A 17212-nucleotide genomic window follows, 5' to 3' on the forward strand; every position below is an offset into this window, starting at 1 on the left:
TTTGAATCTGTGCGTGTTTACAAAGCATAAAAACATTCTGATTGTGTTCATTAATCATTTAACCTAATTAATAAAAATAATACCTAATTTAGCTTATAACTTACCTATATTGGAATAATAATCTTGATTACACATTTCCAATTCCATGCACCTCTCATCATAGCGTTTGGGGCGTTCTTCACCGCTAATATTTAATATGGATCCCACAATATATAATAATTGCAATCACATTGATTGCTCAATTGGATGTCATATACAATAGATGTAAATGAAGTAGGTTGTCTGATCTGGCTAATCAATTTGGATTGGTTATATTAAATAATTAATAATTTTATTAAATAATATAAATAAAGGATTCTAAATTTAATTATTATTAAATATTAATTAATTATATCACTAATTAAATTTAGAATTAATTTATTTTTTAATTTTATTGTTTAAATAATATTATTATTTACCTATATTTTTCTTTTAAGTAATTAAATATCAAAAATTTAAATATTATTTAGTGTATATAATAATTTATTGATCAATAACAAATAATAAACCCTTAAATAAAATTCTCAAAAAATACCGTTAAAAAAAAGTATTATCATAATTTAATTTGATTATATTATTCCTCATCACCGAAAACCAAAACAATGCAACATGAGTTGTTGATAAATAATTTGATCACTTTGTCTATTTCAAAACTAATATATAACATCCTACTAAAATAATATGAGTGTGATTTATTTTATATAAAACCAATCTCAAATCATTCAAATAATGGTAAGAGAGAGAGATTATTAATAATATTATTATTATGGAGTAGGACACATGTTTGTGGTTTAGAAATCGCAAAAATATAATATCTGTAGAAAGTAAATTACTTTCAAAATCTAAAATGACTATAACAGATGTAATATTAAAATTCGTTATAAAATAATACAATAATTTTATTTATTTTATCAGGCATCATCACCTTGTATAAAATATGAATTTGATTTGCATTTATATTTGTTGTTTTTATTTTTAATATTTTTGTTTTAATTATATTTTATGAAGAAAAAAGAAAAAATAGCAAAAACAACAAAAATTTATTTTTTATTTTCACTTCTTGTTTTTTTATAAAATTTAAAAATATTAAAAATAAAAAATACAAATACAAATACAAATAAAACGTACCATTAATTTAAAAAAATGCAAAATCTATGATATCAAGGTTGAAAAATACACACGCTATGTATAATATGATGGCGAGGTCCCTCCAATAAAGGTCAAATTGGATTTGATGAAATATCCTTAACTTTCAAAGTTTCATCATTAGTGGTTATCTTGAACAACTATTGGATTGATTCTCAGAAATTTTCATAATTTTCATCAAAGTCCATTATTGATGTCATTAATTAAGTTTTTTCTAACGTTTGTTGAAGCCCTAATGTCATATTTATATATACTTTGGTAGGTAAATGCATGAATAATGATATTGAATTTTGTTTCATAGATATAGGTAACTAAAATTATTCTAGCATAAATTTTAAAGGGGTAAGTTTTCACTTTTCAGCATCTAATTCCATAATAACCATGGGAGAAAGTGTGATAGATAGGAATCAAGGACAAGTTCTGTATTAAAAAAGTTATTGATGGTGAAATAAATTATTATTAACTTTCTTATTGGAGAATAAATTCTTTTAGGTGAAATTTTTTTAAGATGTAATTATGTAGTTAGCGTTTGAAAGAGAGATAAAAATTGAGAGATTGAGACTAAAAGACAGAGAATGAAAAAAGTTTTAGTATTGTGTTTAGTGTAGAGTGAGAGACATAAATTAAAATAAAAATGAAGTTCTAATTTAATTTGTACAAAAAATAAAATTAGAATTAATTAATTGAAATAGAGATATTTTAGATATAAAATATTATTAAAATCTTAGTTTTCGTCTCTAAAAATTTCAATCTCCTATATTCTAACTTTTTGAAAGTACTAAAAATACTGAAATTTTAAAAATAGATACTAAAATTTTAGAATCAATATATGAATCAACAAACATATACCGAATTTTAGTCTTCCAAATTTTATTTCAGTATCTCAAAATAATTGCTACCGTATAGTTTTGTTATGAAAACTTTGAAATTGAGACCTATACTAAAAATTATTGGGTATAGTGGTCAAAATATACTTGTGGGAAAATAATGTGTCCATGTCATGCGTGACAACAAAAAGTGTCTTAAACCCTTAAGAGCTTGAGGCAGTGTGTGAGTGGCAAATTTAATTGCCTCATAATAAGCCACGTTCAGGATCGATTTTCAGCTATAGTTGAATTTAGTGTGTGTGAGTGAAAATGTGTGTGTGAGGGTGTGTGTATGTCTAAAAAAAAAAATTCTAAGAGCTTGAGATATAAATAAAAGAAACTGGAGACAAAACTTTGTAGAATTGTGTGTTGTATGAGATGGTGTCTAGTGTTGAAGTGTTTTTATTGAAGATAAAAATATTTATAAAGTTTAAAGAACACAATTAGTTTTAACTACAATAACTTCTAAACATTTCATCATAGAAATTTTTTTTTGTAATTTGAAAGAAAATAATAAAAAAAAGTAAAAAAAACTGCTTAAGAAAGGCAGCTGAATACTACTCTCAAACTCATTCTAAGACGACAAAAGCTCTACTTGAGGAGAAAGGGTTTTCATTCCAGTCTTTGCCATGATGTCTGCTACTGTGTTTGTATCTCTCAAGATCAACCGGAGATCAGCATGCCATTTTCAAGATATGATATCTCTAATTTTTAACACCAAATGATCAATAAAACCAGAGTAATCTTTTAAATTATTGACAATAGTAAAGGCCTCCAAACAATCTGTCTCACATATAATGTCTCTTTGCCCCCGAGTCCCATGCTAAAAGAAAGCCTCTCAAATAGCAAACAACTCTCCTTGCAAAATGCTACGACTCTCAATTGTTCCCAAATAGTCTCGTTGCCACCTTTTCTTCTAATCTCTGCTAACACAAGCAAAATCAACCTGAGCACCATTGCTAGGATAGCTAGCATCACAATTAATCTTAAAGGTACCCACTGAGATGGGAATCCAAAGAGTCACTAATGGTAGAGAGGATAGACAGTCGTTGCAACTCAAAAATATTCTGGAGCTCGTTTTCCAAAGACAAAGTCATACCAGTCGCCTTGTCTGTGGTCCAATGATCGTAAGGATGAAAGATCTCGTTATTCCTCGAATGCCAAATCCACCAGAGACCAGAAAAGAATCTAAAAGGGTTGTTTGCTATTATGTAAGAACCAACTCATCAAATCCACTGGTTGACCGAAAATCTCTAAAGCTTGCCAAACTAGCTGGGCTTTTGGACAATCCCAAATGCAATGTAAAACCAACTCTTGACCTGAGAAACATCGTGGACAGCTATCTGTGTGCGAAATGCCCCTCCTAAAATGAAATGTAGCAGTAGGAAGAGCCTCCCAAAGACATAGCCAGGCCAAAAATCTGTACTTTTCTGGAACATGTTGACGCCAAAGTCAAAGCCATTACCCCTATCCTCCCAACTAAATATCTTCTTATTGAGCCACAAATAACCACTATGAGCATCATAAACCTTTGAAGCCGCACCAGTCCATCACCAACCGACCTCTGAACCAACTTGAACATCCGGGTTGTAAGAGTTAATGTTGCTCTGCAGAGACTGATTCAGAGGAGAATAAATATTCTCAAGGTTTCACTATCCAGATGACCAAAGGTCCAAGATCCTGAGATCCGAATCAGAAATGTGAACATAATCCATCTCATGACACAGTCGCCCCTCTCTTCTCCATTTAGAAAACCAAAAGTTTTGTTCCAATTAAATCCCCAATGCAAGAAATAAAACCTTCCTTCAAGATATCCGAAACTCGATATATACTCTTCCAAACATAAGATCCCCTTCCTCGAAACCGACTGAAACAATCATCCTTAGAAGAATGGTATTTTTTCGTCAATAGTTGAACCCATAGCTTGTCAAGATGGTAAAAAAGTTGCTAAACTAGCGTTCCAAGAAGAGCAATATTAGCACAAAAAAGATCTCTGATCCCCAGACCCCCAAACTTCCTAGGGGTGACCTACACCTTCCAATTAATTAGATTCAGGCTTCTACCATCAGCTTGACCTTTCCATAGAAAGTTTTGCATCATGAATTCTATCTTATTAATTATCCCTTTAGGGAAGAAATACTTGCATGCGGTGAGTAGAAATCGCAGTCACTATCGAATTGAGCAAACAGGGTCTGCCCACCTTATTAAGCAATCTCCCTTTCTAGCTGGCTAGCCTTCCTCGAATCTTGTCCAGAACATCGTTAAAAGTTGTGTGTGTGTCACCCGAGAGTGATTAAGGTTCACCCCTAAATACTTGCCCAAGTTCTGGACGAATCTAATGGAGGACACTCTAGTGAAAATCTCTTTTCATGTCGCCAAAACATTCCTGGAGCATAGTGCTTTAGATTTCTCCCAGAGGCTTTGCATAAAATTTTCAAAGCTACCATTACATTTTGAACTTGTTGTTTTTCAGCTTTACAGAAAAGAAGCAAATCATCGACAAACATCAAATGAGAAATTATTGGACCCCCACTAGAAACCGCAACCGACTTTCCATCATAGATTGGTTTTGTAAATGAATATGACAGAACTTTTTTTCTCCTAAAGAAATAAAAAGGTAAAATGTCAATTACATCCTCAAATATTTCGATTTTGGACTAATTAGCTCTTGAAGAAAGAAAAGTATTTGTTAAATTGTTAGTGATAGTAAATAGTGAACATATATGTCATTCCATCAATAAATAGTATGAAACGAAACGAAATTGAATTGCTCATATATCTGATAATTTACAGTGGTGTGCATCCCATTGCTGCCATATGAATATGGAAACAATGTAATTTTAGATAATGAAACATTTATTATATTTTAGATTTTCATATAACCTTTATCCACTGCTTTTTATTTTTTCACAAATTCTACCAAAATAGACATAATTTCACTTTAAAATTTGTTTTTTACATGATGATCTTATGTAAATAGACACATCGCAGTAGTTAAAGGTATATATAAGCATCATCCTTAAATTTTAGATCATGAATTGATAAAAAGACATAATATATCTATCGTTTACTATCTTAAAAAATTAAATTGATATTTTTTTATTTAAAAATTAATTAATCCAAGATCGAAATCTTTAACGGCCCAATTGTCACTTTACTAAAAAAAAAAAAGAAAGTAGAAGACCAATTTTACTTTTACATATACAGTACTCATGATAGATCACAAGTAACATCTTTAAAGATAAGTCATATTCCCAATGCACAAGCATTTTGCGTTAATATAAAATTCGAAGAAAGGTTGTACTCGTGTAATATATTAAATCTAATCTAACAATTAGATGAGTGATTATTTTCACTTATTTGAACAATAATTTTAAAGTCATATAGAAACAACTCAACTATTATATTACTCTAAACTCTCTTTCATCATGTATCATCTTTAATGAGTTCTAATTTGTTCTTGATCGAAGTTTCTTAACAAGCATGTACATATTATTACAATCAAAATTATTCATAAAGGTTCTCACTCAAATTTTGTTCTTTAATATTAAAGAGAACATATTCAATTGGTTCTGATTAAATTTTTGAAGTACAGTCTCTGTCTGGCTATAAATGAAGAGAGTTAATCTTTAGTTTCAATTACACTTTTTAGGACATACAATACCTCTCTCACAATTAAGAACACCATTTTTTATACATAGTTATAAGGTGGTTTTCTGGTGACACGATTTTAAGTAGTTAAGGGTAGCTGATGTTTGATTGGCCAATGACATGTTGACATGTGAGAGGTGGTGAGCCTTATCTATGAACGCATCAAGTATGCATTAAGGATTTAGATTCTCTAAATTTTGAAATTGATTTTAGAGGATAAAGTGTGATTTCTCACAATTTATTTCATTGGTGGGATTAAGAAAAAATATGAGAGAGAAATCATTCAAGAGTGAAAGATTACACTTTATACTCTAAAATAAAAATTCAAAATTTAGATGATCCAAATTTATGCGTCAAAAGGGTCTCTTAGTGTTGAGCGCCATAAGTTTGTGAGGTTTACTGCAGGAACAGTGAAGGAATTTTGATTTCAAAAAAAATGGCTATGACATGGGCTGGCTAAAGGATGAGTGGACAAAATATAGATTGGACAAAGAATAAATCTGATTTTTAGAAATGAATTAAAAATTAAGGTGGAAAGGCCAATGTAGAGGGAAAAAAAAAATAAAAAAGGGGGTTTATTCATTTTAGAATTAGATTGATAGATTTTTTTAAGGGATAAGTATTGTTTTGATCCTAACATTGATGATCAAAATTAAAATCGTCCCTAACGTAATTTTTGATTTAGAATTATCTTTAATGATTTTTTTTCGTATTTAAATCATCATTTTAATTTTTTTGGACAAAAATGCCATCCACTACCATCAGCACCTTTACTTTCACTACCACCACCACCACCTTTACTTCCACCACCAAGAAAAACATCATTTCAATAAATTAAGGAATCAGAAATTCAACTCAACAACCAAATCAACACACAACAACAATAAAATAAAAAAATAACAAATCAAAATCAGAAGCAAAAGCAGAGGCAGTCACAGAAGAAGAAGCAGAGGCTCAAGCAAAAGTAGAAGAAGAAGAGGCAGAAGAAGAAGTAGAGACAAACACAGAAGAAGAAGCAGCGCCTGTGGGATCCCCCTCCCAATGACGACACGACGGCGGCGGCCAACCCTCAATCACAGAAGCAGAAGCAGAAGCTCAAGTAGAAGTAGAAGTTCAAGTAGAAGCAGAAGAAAAGGCAGAAGAACAATGCGTTCTTTTCTGTTTTTATTTTATAATTTTTTTATTAAAATAGGGGTATTTTAGTAATAAAATTAAAAATTTTATCGAAAATGACGATTTAAATAAAAAAAACATTAAAGATGATTCTAAATAAAAAATTACGTTAGGGACAGTTTCGATTATGACCCTCAACATTAGGACCAAAACAATACTTATCCTTTTCTTTAATTATGAAGTTTAAAAAAACGAAAATAATTTTTTAAAATTTGAATTGAAAAACCTAAAAAATCCGTGTTAGTACAAAATTTTCTTATATTAATTATAAGTAAAATTGGATTCAATTATAAAAAACATTAATTCATCTTTCATTGTAATTTTTTTTGGAAATAATCAATTATTTATATATAAAAAATTAAATATTTTAAGGTAAAAAAGTTAGTAAAATAATAAAATGAGAAGTTAATTATCATGAATTTTACAATATTTATAAAAAGTATGTTTTATTATCTTAATTTAAAAATAATTAATTTGTTATTTTATTACTTTATTATCAACTTGTTTTTTTAGAAGATACTGATTCATAAGGAAAAAAAATTCTCATGTTACTGTTTTTCACGGTATTTCACAAACAATAAGTTTTAAATTAATTTGTAAAGAGACATGTGAAAATCAAACCATTTTAATAGCATTTTTTTATAGTTAAAATGTAACAATGATGTTAGAAACTTTTCTGTAATCCAATTTTTTTTTTGTCCACGGTATCTCTCAATCTAACAGGTTAAAAATTAATCCGTCGCGGATTGAAACTTTATTTAAGGGTCTGTTGCTGATCAATGAATTGTTTTATGCATAACGAGGGATTCAAATTTCCGACACTTACTTAAGCGGAGGAGTAAGTTAACCACTCGACTAACCCAAGTTGGTTAGGAGAGACATTAAGTTAATTAGTAGTTTTCATCCGTTTGTTTGATATTCCTCTACTAGCAAAGCAAAGTTTGAAACCAATTTCAAAATATACCATAGATACTTACCATAGACGTCACCTAGTTACAATTGCCTTTTATGGTGACATACTATCTATTTAATTAACATTGATGAGACATGAACTCCATGAATCATAAGACTGTTCATTTTTTTTAAATAGATTTATTCGTAATGCATAATAGAATGCAAATAGATCAAATTATTCTAAAAAAAATATTTGTCACTACTTCTAAAAGAATAATGATTCCTTTAATTTGTTAAAGCAAATAAGAGAACATGAACTTGTGTTTGGCTAATAACTTGAAGAACAAGAAACATGAGAATTGAATATCATCCAAGAGCTGATCTTGTCATCTCATATGCCAAGAAGCAGGCGGCGTTGGCCGGAACGCTTCGCGCCATGGCCGGCCCGAAACCCTTATAAAGGCCTTTTAAACCCTCCGAAGCTTGAATCTTTCTAAAAGCATCAAAGGAGCCAGAAAACTTTGGGTTCTTGTAATCATCAACTTGGATCACACTCTTAACAACGTCGGTTGGATACACCATGAACCAAAAGGAGGCTCCAGCCACGCCGCCGGCTAGAATCAGAGATCCTCTGCCTAGTCCGGAAGTGTCAGGGCCCCCTGCAAGCATTTGCTTGATTGCTTCGTAGACACCAAACATTATGGCGTTTCCCGGTATCTCGCGGCCCATGGTCGGAATCAAGCCTTTGAAAAGGCCTCTCATGCCGCCTTCTGATCTTAGAACTTGCCTCGCCACGTCCATTGGTCCTCCGTACTTCACGGCAGCCACCGCCGCTGTTCCGGTCCCAGCAAGTGCGCTTTGTGCTTGCAGCCTTATCAGATGAACATATATTTTACAATATTAGTTTAAGTAGGATCGGATACATGAATCAAATAACACACACTTGAAGTAATGTTCATTTGCCGCTGAAATATCATATCTATTTTTATATAAATATATATGTTGTTTAATTTATTTTTTATGTGTATTTTATATTTTAATATATATTTTAGATAATTAATTTAATAAAAATGTTAAAAATATTTTTTTATGATAATCTTTGTTTAAAAAATACGACTTATTTATTTAGCCACATTTTAATCCAAAGTTATACTTTTATAACGTATAAAAATCAAGTGCTACAAACTGAGAAAATGAGATTGAAGAACCTGCATTTGACAAGTTCAGTGGGGCAAGCAAGGAAGGAAACAGCAACGCCGGCGCCGGCGCCGCAAACAAACTGCTGGCTAACTGAGAGGGGAGCACCAGGTTGGGTCCTGACCAATGCTTCCATCTGTCCTCTAACCGTAAACAGCACCGCATTGAAGGCTGCAACGGTTGCAAGTGGGGCCCCCATCCCTTTGTACAAGCCTCTTGGACCTTCAGCTGCTAGTGTCTTCTTCACAGCATCAATTGCACCTGAATACTTTGGAGACTGACCGGGTACTGGTGTAGGCTGGCTCTGCAGCTTCACCTTTATGGTGTCGAAGGGGTGGCCGCATATTAGCTGCGCCGCCCCTCCCACCGTCCCTGCCGTGAGGTCCTTCGCCACGTCTCCCATCTGCAAAAGCATGTCATATCAATAAAAGGACAGTCTGGTGCACAAGATTCTAACTCAGAGAGAATCTTTTCGAGATTTGAACCTGTGACCTCGAGGTCATAGCATGTTCTTAGAAAGCTGGACTTAAAAAAATTGGTTACATGGACTAATCGACGCTATAATCAGATTAATCAACACATACTTGGACAATTACATTACATAAAAAGGGAAAACAAAAATTCATACATGAACTAATTTTGAAAAATGAAGCCATCAGAATAATTCACATTACTAAGAATTAAGGCAAAAGGGGGTGTGCAGCAGAGAAGAATCTTACTGAGCTGTAGCTAAGGAAAAGAATGGGAATATCCAAGACTTGTTAGAGAGAAAAGAAAAAGAAAAAAAGAGTATTGTTATGTATCCAATGAGGGATGGTGCATGCTTTTACTTATTGAAAAGCTTCTAAGGGAATTCAAGAATTAGAACGAGAGAGAGAAAGAGAGTGAACCTTAGAGAGCCACAAGACTGAGTAGTGTGTGTGTGTTTGGGGTTAGGACAAAAGAAAGAGAGAAGCAAGTGGCTCAAAAGAGATTCAGATGATAGGAGAATGGAATTTTGTGACTCACAAGGTAAAGATAATATTAGCCACTACTACTCTACTACTCTTTCTTTCTTTTCTTTCTTTCTTTATTTCTTGCTCCAACACAAGCAGAGATTGAGGTTAGATTTGGATTTGGATTTAGCCAACACACACAACTTTAACACATGTGGATTTATGTGTTCCAATTTTTATGGAGCAGCAACTAGCATGTGTGTCAGTGGAATTAGAATCCTCTAAATTAGTGAGGGAATTGATAAAGTGATAAAATGAAGAATTAATTATCATTAATTTTGTAATTTTTACTAGATAGGTGGACCACTATTTTAATTTAAGAATAATTAATTTCTCACTTTACCACTTTACTAAATTTTTTTACTTTAGAGAATTTTGATTTCTGTCAATGAATGATACCTAAAAAAATGTTCAATGGATCAACTTAGTACCTACTACTAATTACTAATTATTATGTTACTCTGTTATAGATAATTGTTTCATATAACAGATAAGATTACAAATGAAATTATCTGGGCCTATCGGAATGGAGTTTCAAACAAAATTGAAATATAATCATTATTCAAATCTTAATTTATTAGAAAAAAAAGAAAATTAAATTAATATTAAAAAATTACTATTTATATTGTATCAATTAAATTTGAATCAATTTTTTAATCTAATTTCGAGTCAAAGTATTGTGACTAAAATTGTATGATTTATATCTCATCCAAATTTTAAATTTTAAAATTTTATCATTTAAATTATAGATTATCTAAATTTTAAATATTTTGAAGTTTAATAATTTTAACTTCTTGTTCTTTCAAACTGAATTATATCGACTCCAAATTTTAAATTTTATAAACAATTTAATACAAATTATACAGATTTAAAAAACACATATCAATAAATAATTTATTTATTTAAAAAAATACTTAAATGCATATTTCTATGGAGTTTGTTACTTGTTAGGATAGTTTATTTAATTATTCAAGTGTAATAGTTTTCTGAGTATGAAAAATTTAGTGATATGAATCAATTTGGATTACTCGAATACTCGTTCGTTTAAATAAGTCTCAGACGTTGTTGAAATAAGATCTTCAACATACAACAACCTATTAAAACAAAAGTTGGTGATATGACTCATATTTAAAACATCTTCAATCTTTATAATATCATGTGTTTTTTTTTATGATTAACACCAAAATTGATGCCACATATAATGTCTTTAAAAAAAATGCCACCGCACCTTTCAAAAATCTCACTCCCAAGCATTGCAAGATCTTTGGTTTAAGGAGAACTCCACCTCTTCTTCTCTATTTTAAATTCGTGACTAAAAATTCAGAAATATAGTTCGTGTTTTACACGAAACTTCTAATTAAAATCAAGTTATGATAATAGTTTATGCCAGTTTGATATACAAACCCAAAAATATATATATTAAAAAAATTGGTTAGCACAGTTATTAGCATTATTTATTTTTAGCCTGAATATGTCTAATAAGATATATTTATGAAAATCATACATTTAGGTGACAGGTAATGGAACCATAATTAAACAAAAATTAAGTCACTTTTAGCAAACTTGACCAAGTCTTTTTGTTTTCCTTAAAAAAATTTCAAATAGGGCTTTAGAATAATGACAAAGCAAAAGAGAAAAACCCAAGTTGGAACTACATAGATTCTCTCAAAATCCAGACAAATCAACTTGCTATTTTCTTGTTCAAGGTTTTGATTCCAAAGACATACATAACAAACTTTTTGGGGAACTCATGAATTTGTTGTGTACATTGTTTAATTTTCATAGCACTGGATTTTAAAGAGTGAATGTTTTTGGAGAAATATTATGGATTAATAAAATCCATCAAGTTAATTTCCTCTGCCAAGAAAAAGCCCTCCAAGTTTGAAATTCTATTGGGAAGTTGGTATTTTTTTTTAATCAAAATAATTTTTTTTCTTGGTACAAAAAAAATGAGTTGCTTTGCATGGTGTAATACATCAGACCCAAGGATTAAGAGGTCATTGAGGAGGAGCATTGGGGATTACCATGGAGGAAAAACTCTTGCAGCATTTGCCAACATGTCTTTTAAAACTGGTAATAAATTTTAATTAATCTTTCTAATCATTCAACAAATTTTTTATTATTTTTTTAGTTTCTTAATAATGTATCTCCTATTTTTCACATGCAAATTAATGTGTCATTTCTTGTGCTTTATATTAAATTAAATGTTAGATAATACCACAAATCCACATATATTACTTATAGAAAAAAATTGCTGAAAATCTGAACAAATTTTGTGTTGTAGATAGTGGCAAGAGAAAATTTATAGAGGAGATAGCAAGACTTGGAAAAGGGAATATTACCTCAAAAGCTTTTTCATTTAGAGAACTATGTGCTGCAACTCAAAACTTTCACCCTTCCAATGTGATTGGTGAAGGAGGCTTTGGTAGGGTTTACAAAGGATACCTTAAAAGCACAGATCAAGTAACTACTTCAACTTATCTTTAAAAAAATTATTGTATTACTCCTTTCATTTGATAATAATTGGTATATCTGAAAATTAATGTATTCGAACATAGTTTATGTTCGAATATACTGATTTTTTTGAAATACCAATTTTTTTGATCTGAGAGTTATTAGTAAACGATCGTTCGATTTATCGCGTTCTAAAGTGTTGTGTGTTGTAATGTAGGTTGTTGCTGTGAAGCAACTTGACAGGAATGGATTTCAAGGGAATAGGGAATTTTTTGTTGAGGTTTTGGTTTTGAGTCTTTTGAAACACCCTAACCTTGTCAACTTGGTAGGGTATTGTGCTGAAGGTGAACAAAGGATTTTGGTGTATGAATACATGGTTAATGGTTCTTTAGAGGATCATTTACTTGGTAAGTAAATATAAATCTTGCATATCAAAAATTAATTTCAATTATTATTCCATTTTAGTAGGATGCTAACACTAAAATTAGAAATTAATTATTATTTAAATATGTATTATATTACATAATTTTTACTTTTCAGACATCGATCCAGATAGAACACCATTAGATTGGCAAACTAGAATAAAAATTGCAGAAGGTGCAGCGAAAGGACTCGAATACTTGCACGAAATAGCAAATCCTCCGGTAATATACCGTGATTTTAAAGCATCAAATATTCTTTTAGACGAAAATTTCAATCCAAAGCTATCTGATTTTGGACTCGCAAAAGTTGGTATACTTGGTGATGAAATGGCACAAGTATCCACAAGGGTCATGGGAACCTATGGCTATTGCGCACCCGAATATGCATCCACAGGACAATTGACTATAAAATCAGATGTTTATAGTTTTGGAGTTGTGTTCTTGGAAATGATCACAGGAAGAAGAGTGATTGATAATTCGCGAAAAACAGAGGAAGCAAACTTAGTCCTTTGGGTATGTTTTGAAACTTTTTTCTATTAGCTATCAATATTTATATGGATATGCTACGACGAAGATTTTTTTTAATCAAGAGTAAAATTGACGTTTTTTCTATAAGAACGAAAATGTTTGATAATAAAAAAAATTAGTCAAAAACAATGACAATTAATGAATGTTAAATAAGAAAGTTTTGACTGTTTTTTTATCATTGTTCCCTAACATTACCGTTACAAGAGATAGGTAAAAGAAAAAAAGATAATGTACAATGCATACATTTTGTATAAATTTAATGAGAATCTTGACTTTCTATTTAATTATACTCTTCACAAAAAAATTTTTTTGAGGCTTTAACATTGAGTGATTGATTGTGCTCATATATTTTCAGGCACAACCACTTCTAAGAGACAGAAGAAAATTTGTACAAATAGCAGATCCATTGCTAGAAAATAAATACCCCATAAAGGGTTTGTACCAAGCTCTAGCAATAGCAGCAATGTGTCTTCAAGAGGAAGCTGAAACAAGGCCATGGATCAGTGATGTGGTTACTGCTCTTTCCTTTTTAGCAACCAAGAAGGTGGACGGAGATGCTTCCTTAAACGACAATTGTACTCAAGGTGGCGATTTTAATGGAGACAACAATTCGAATGACGACGAAAATAGCGACGATGGCAATAATAATAAGAATAAAATTTATGACGGATACGGAGACAACGATAAAGATAAAGATATTAATAATAATATTGACAATGACAACAACGATGATAATGATGATGTTAAGGAAAATAAAGGATAGTGAAATGAAATGCAATTTTTAAAAGAGACTTGTGAACTATTTTATGATATCGTAAATGTCATATTAACAATTTTTATTACCGTTGATTGGAGTCAAAGCAAACCTAATTTTTTTTAAACCCCTGCATGTGGATTGTGTAAGAATTCGTTTATAGTTTTAGATATTTTTTTGGTGTCATCTTTTTTTTGGTCTATATAGATTAATAATAAAATAATAATAATAATAAATATAATTTATGATAGACTACTATTAACATTGTTCATCTATGAGGATGCTATTATTTATAATAAATTTCATTTGTCTATTTCATAACAAACATATATAACTCTTCGTCTTTCAGCATGCCTATAATAGTTGTAAATTTGTAATCCCGATTACACATCCACACACAATTACATCATGCCCTAACAGTTTGATCAAAACACACACGCTCGAATCTCCTTATAAAATTTGTAGGAAATGTATAGGGAATAATAAGAATACTAACTAACGTGAACAATGGAGTAAAAAAAGAAATTAAAATTAAAATCATAAATTAAATTATTAATTAATTAATTTTGATTTCAGATTTTAAAATTTAAAAAATAAGAATTTGCAATTAAACCAAATCACAATCGGTACAGTTACTCCCAATATCACGTTAACCTCTCATTCTTCATTTGCAATCTTCGATCCGTAGAATCACCCTAGCGTCGCTGTGTAAACCCCGTTAACTTAGTAGATAATTAGCTAATAAATTAATTTTTAATAAAGAAAATTAGAAATGTGAATATTATATTAAATTAAGATAGAGTTCATCGGAACGAGAATTTTGACACTAATTTCAAAGAATTCGGCCTAAGATTAGACCGAACGAGCTGGACCAGTTGAACCGGACCCAAACCGAACCCGTAAGTCCAACCGGCCAAGCACTTAAGTGGACCCAAGCTTTCTTCTTCCTCATTTCAGCTGAGGCAACGCTGAAAGCTACAGAGGAAAGGAGAAACGAAAATTTTCCCAACCCTCTTACGGTAAATTCAAATTATCGTAACTCCTCCATCTGAACTCTGATCGCTGCACTGTTTGCGGCCACGCGTCCACTGCGTCAAGCTCTACATTTATACCAGAACAATTTCATAGGTAAGCCATTAATTACTCTCAACCACTCTTTTCCCCCAATTTTCGAAAATATTGTAGGGGTGTTGAATTCCTTTACTTTTTGATGTTTTATGATCCAATTAGCTTGAGGGAAACGTTCACTCTTACTTATAATGTTCTGTGAAAACTTAGGCTAGATGACTATAGGATCGATTGGAATGTATGTGTATATAGTATCTTGTTAACTAGTTGATTTTGGTTTGGTGGTTGTTAACTAATTAGTGAATTGAATAGTTTGTTGATTAAAGATTTGAGGATGTAAATTTATGGTTGATGATGCTTGATGGTTAGTAGTGATTTGATGAATTTGTTGATGATTTGAAATATGATTATTGTGGTGATTGTTATGGTTATGAGGAAGGGTATGTTGTGTTGAATTGGTAAGTTTGGAAGTGAATAGAATGGAACTTTTGAATGAAAATGAGGTTTGGGGAGAATTGCAAAACTTGGTTTTGGGCCGAACTTCGACGAGCTATAACTTGGCTTTCGGAATCCCAAATTGATTTCAACTTGTTTTAAATGAAAATTTGTTTCGCAAATTTTGTGCCGTTCGAACAACGGATGAAAAACAATTTAAAACGACTAAGTTATGCACGTCGAAAGTTTTGGTGTGAAATATGTCATTATGCAGGTGAACACTTCATGATTATGCAGCTTTCTGGTTGATCTGATTCTTTTGCAAAAACATACGTCCATGCGTACGTGTGGCCCACGCGTACGCGTGGCATGGACTTTTTGACTATGCGTACGCAAGTGGTCCTATGCGTATGCGTAGTGAGCCAGCATGCATGTCCACGCGTAGGCGTGACATGAAATATTCACCTACGCGTACGCATGACAAGGGGACGCGCGCACGAGCTGCTTTTTTACACTCGCTCACGCGTACGCGTGGCCCATTTTTCAGCAAACATGATTTTTCTGAGTTTTAAACTCTAGTTCAAACTTCTAAACCTCTATTTTCATTCCTTTAGTAATAAATAATAGTATTAAACCTGATGATCAGAAGAAGTTAGGAAATGGGGATAACTTGGAGGTGAAGTAACAATTAAAAGTGGTAAATTGATTATGAAATGTTATGGATGATCATGTATGATACTTGGATTGAATAATCAAATGAATGATCATGTATGATATTTGGCTTGAATAATCAAATGATCTGAGATACGAGATTCTATGGGTAAAGTACCGTGGCTTGCCACCACGTGTAATATATATATATATATATATGAGAAAAAGCTATGCATAGACTCATGGGATGCGCGTCGGGGGACAGTCCAAAGGTTTAGCAAACCGGACTTGTCGGGTTGGCTTGATAACCGACAGATGAAACTTATCATCATAGGATAGGCATGCATCATGTGCATATTACTTGAATTACTTGTTTGTGCATTAACTGGATGTGCCTAAGTGTACTTGCTATGTTAAATGTATATTTACTACTTGCAGTACTTGTAACCTTCTTGTGTTTGCTTTTATCTGCTTATTTGTCTATGGTATGTTATCGGAGATGGAGGTATGGTGGAAAGGCGGTAAAGACTAGATTTAAGATTAAATTAAGTTAGGCTTAGATACTCTTAGAAAACCACCTTTTATGGTTTCTGTTTAATACTTTAAGCTTAATAATCTAAGTGTCGGCGTTCTAGGATTGCCCCTGGCATTTCCAGGACCTTATATCTTATATGTGTCGCACCTTTACCATACTGAGAGCCTCTGGTTCTCACCCCATATTGTGTTGTTATTTTTCAGATACAGGTCGAGAGGCATCTCGTTAGGTGTCTGGACTTTTGAAGCGAAGTGGTTATCGGGTTACTTTTTGATTGTATAGTCGTGTATATATATATACACTTAGTTTTCTCTCCACATGACTTGTTCCTTTTGACCCTCTTAGAGGCTTATGGAGAGGCAAGATTTTGTTTATGCAGATTTTGGTTTTGGATATATATATAT

The 17212-nt window shown here is 31.6% G+C and overlaps 2 protein-coding genes across 3 annotated transcripts; one reads left to right on the forward strand and one right to left on the reverse strand.

The window, feature by feature from the left end:
• Window positions 1–8032: 8032 nt before the first annotated feature.
• On the reverse strand, window positions 8033–10003 carry LOC127743981 (mitochondrial carnitine/acylcarnitine carrier-like protein). Of its 2 annotated transcripts, none has more exons than XM_052256250.1 (3): window positions 9857–10003; window positions 8978–9369; window positions 8033–8640 (listed from the first exon to the last, which is right to left on the reverse strand). In XM_052256250.1, exons 2-3 carry the CDS (start codon window positions 9367–9369, stop codon window positions 8136–8138), a joined length of 897 nt encoding a protein of 298 aa, XP_052112210.1. In that variant the 5' UTR covers window positions 9857–10003; the 3' UTR covers window positions 8033–8135. The 2 variants fall into 2 exon arrangements, with proteins under 2 accessions (XP_052112210.1, XP_052112209.1); XM_052256249.1 differs by lacking the exon at window positions 9857–10003 and adding an exon at window positions 9686–9850.
• Window positions 10004–11910: 1907 nt separating this feature from the next.
• On the forward strand, window positions 11911–14128 carry LOC107478529 (probable serine/threonine-protein kinase PBL23). The gene is made up of 5 exons (XM_016098668.3): window positions 11911–12034; window positions 12246–12424; window positions 12633–12822; window positions 12956–13350; window positions 13721–14128. Exons 1-5 carry the CDS (start codon window positions 11911–11913, stop codon window positions 14126–14128), a joined length of 1296 nt encoding a protein of 431 aa, XP_015954154.3.
• Window positions 14129–17212: the final 3084 nt, after the last annotated feature.

This window comes from Arachis duranensis, unplaced genomic scaffold (genome assembly GCF_000817695.3).
Source record: "Arachis duranensis cultivar V14167 unplaced genomic scaffold, aradu.V14167.gnm2.J7QH unplaced_Scaffold_165934, whole genome shotgun sequence".
NCBI classification, from domain to species: Eukaryota; Viridiplantae; Streptophyta; class Magnoliopsida; order Fabales; family Fabaceae; genus Arachis; species Arachis duranensis.

Bases quoted from the DNA above. Each gene is read 5' to 3' on its own strand.
- LOC127743981 (XM_052256250.1), bottom strand. From the start codon at position 9,369: ATGGGAGACGTGGCGAAGGACCTCACGGCAGGGACGGTGGGAGGGGCG. The intron at 8,641-8,977 runs GTTCTTCAATCT...TCATCTGATAAG, and splicing joins ACTGAACTTGTCAAATGCAG to GCTGCAAGCACAAAGCGCAC.
- LOC107478529 (XM_016098668.3), top strand. From the start codon at position 11,911: ATGAGTTGCTTTGCATGGTGTAATACATCAGACCCAAGGATTAAGAGG. The intron at 12,035-12,245 runs GTAATAAATTTT...TTTGTGTTGTAG, and splicing joins CAACATGTCTTTTAAAACTG to ATAGTGGCAAGAGAAAATTT. The intron at 13,351-13,720 runs GTATGTTTTGAA...ATATATTTTCAG, and splicing joins AAGCAAACTTAGTCCTTTGG to GCACAACCACTTCTAAGAGA.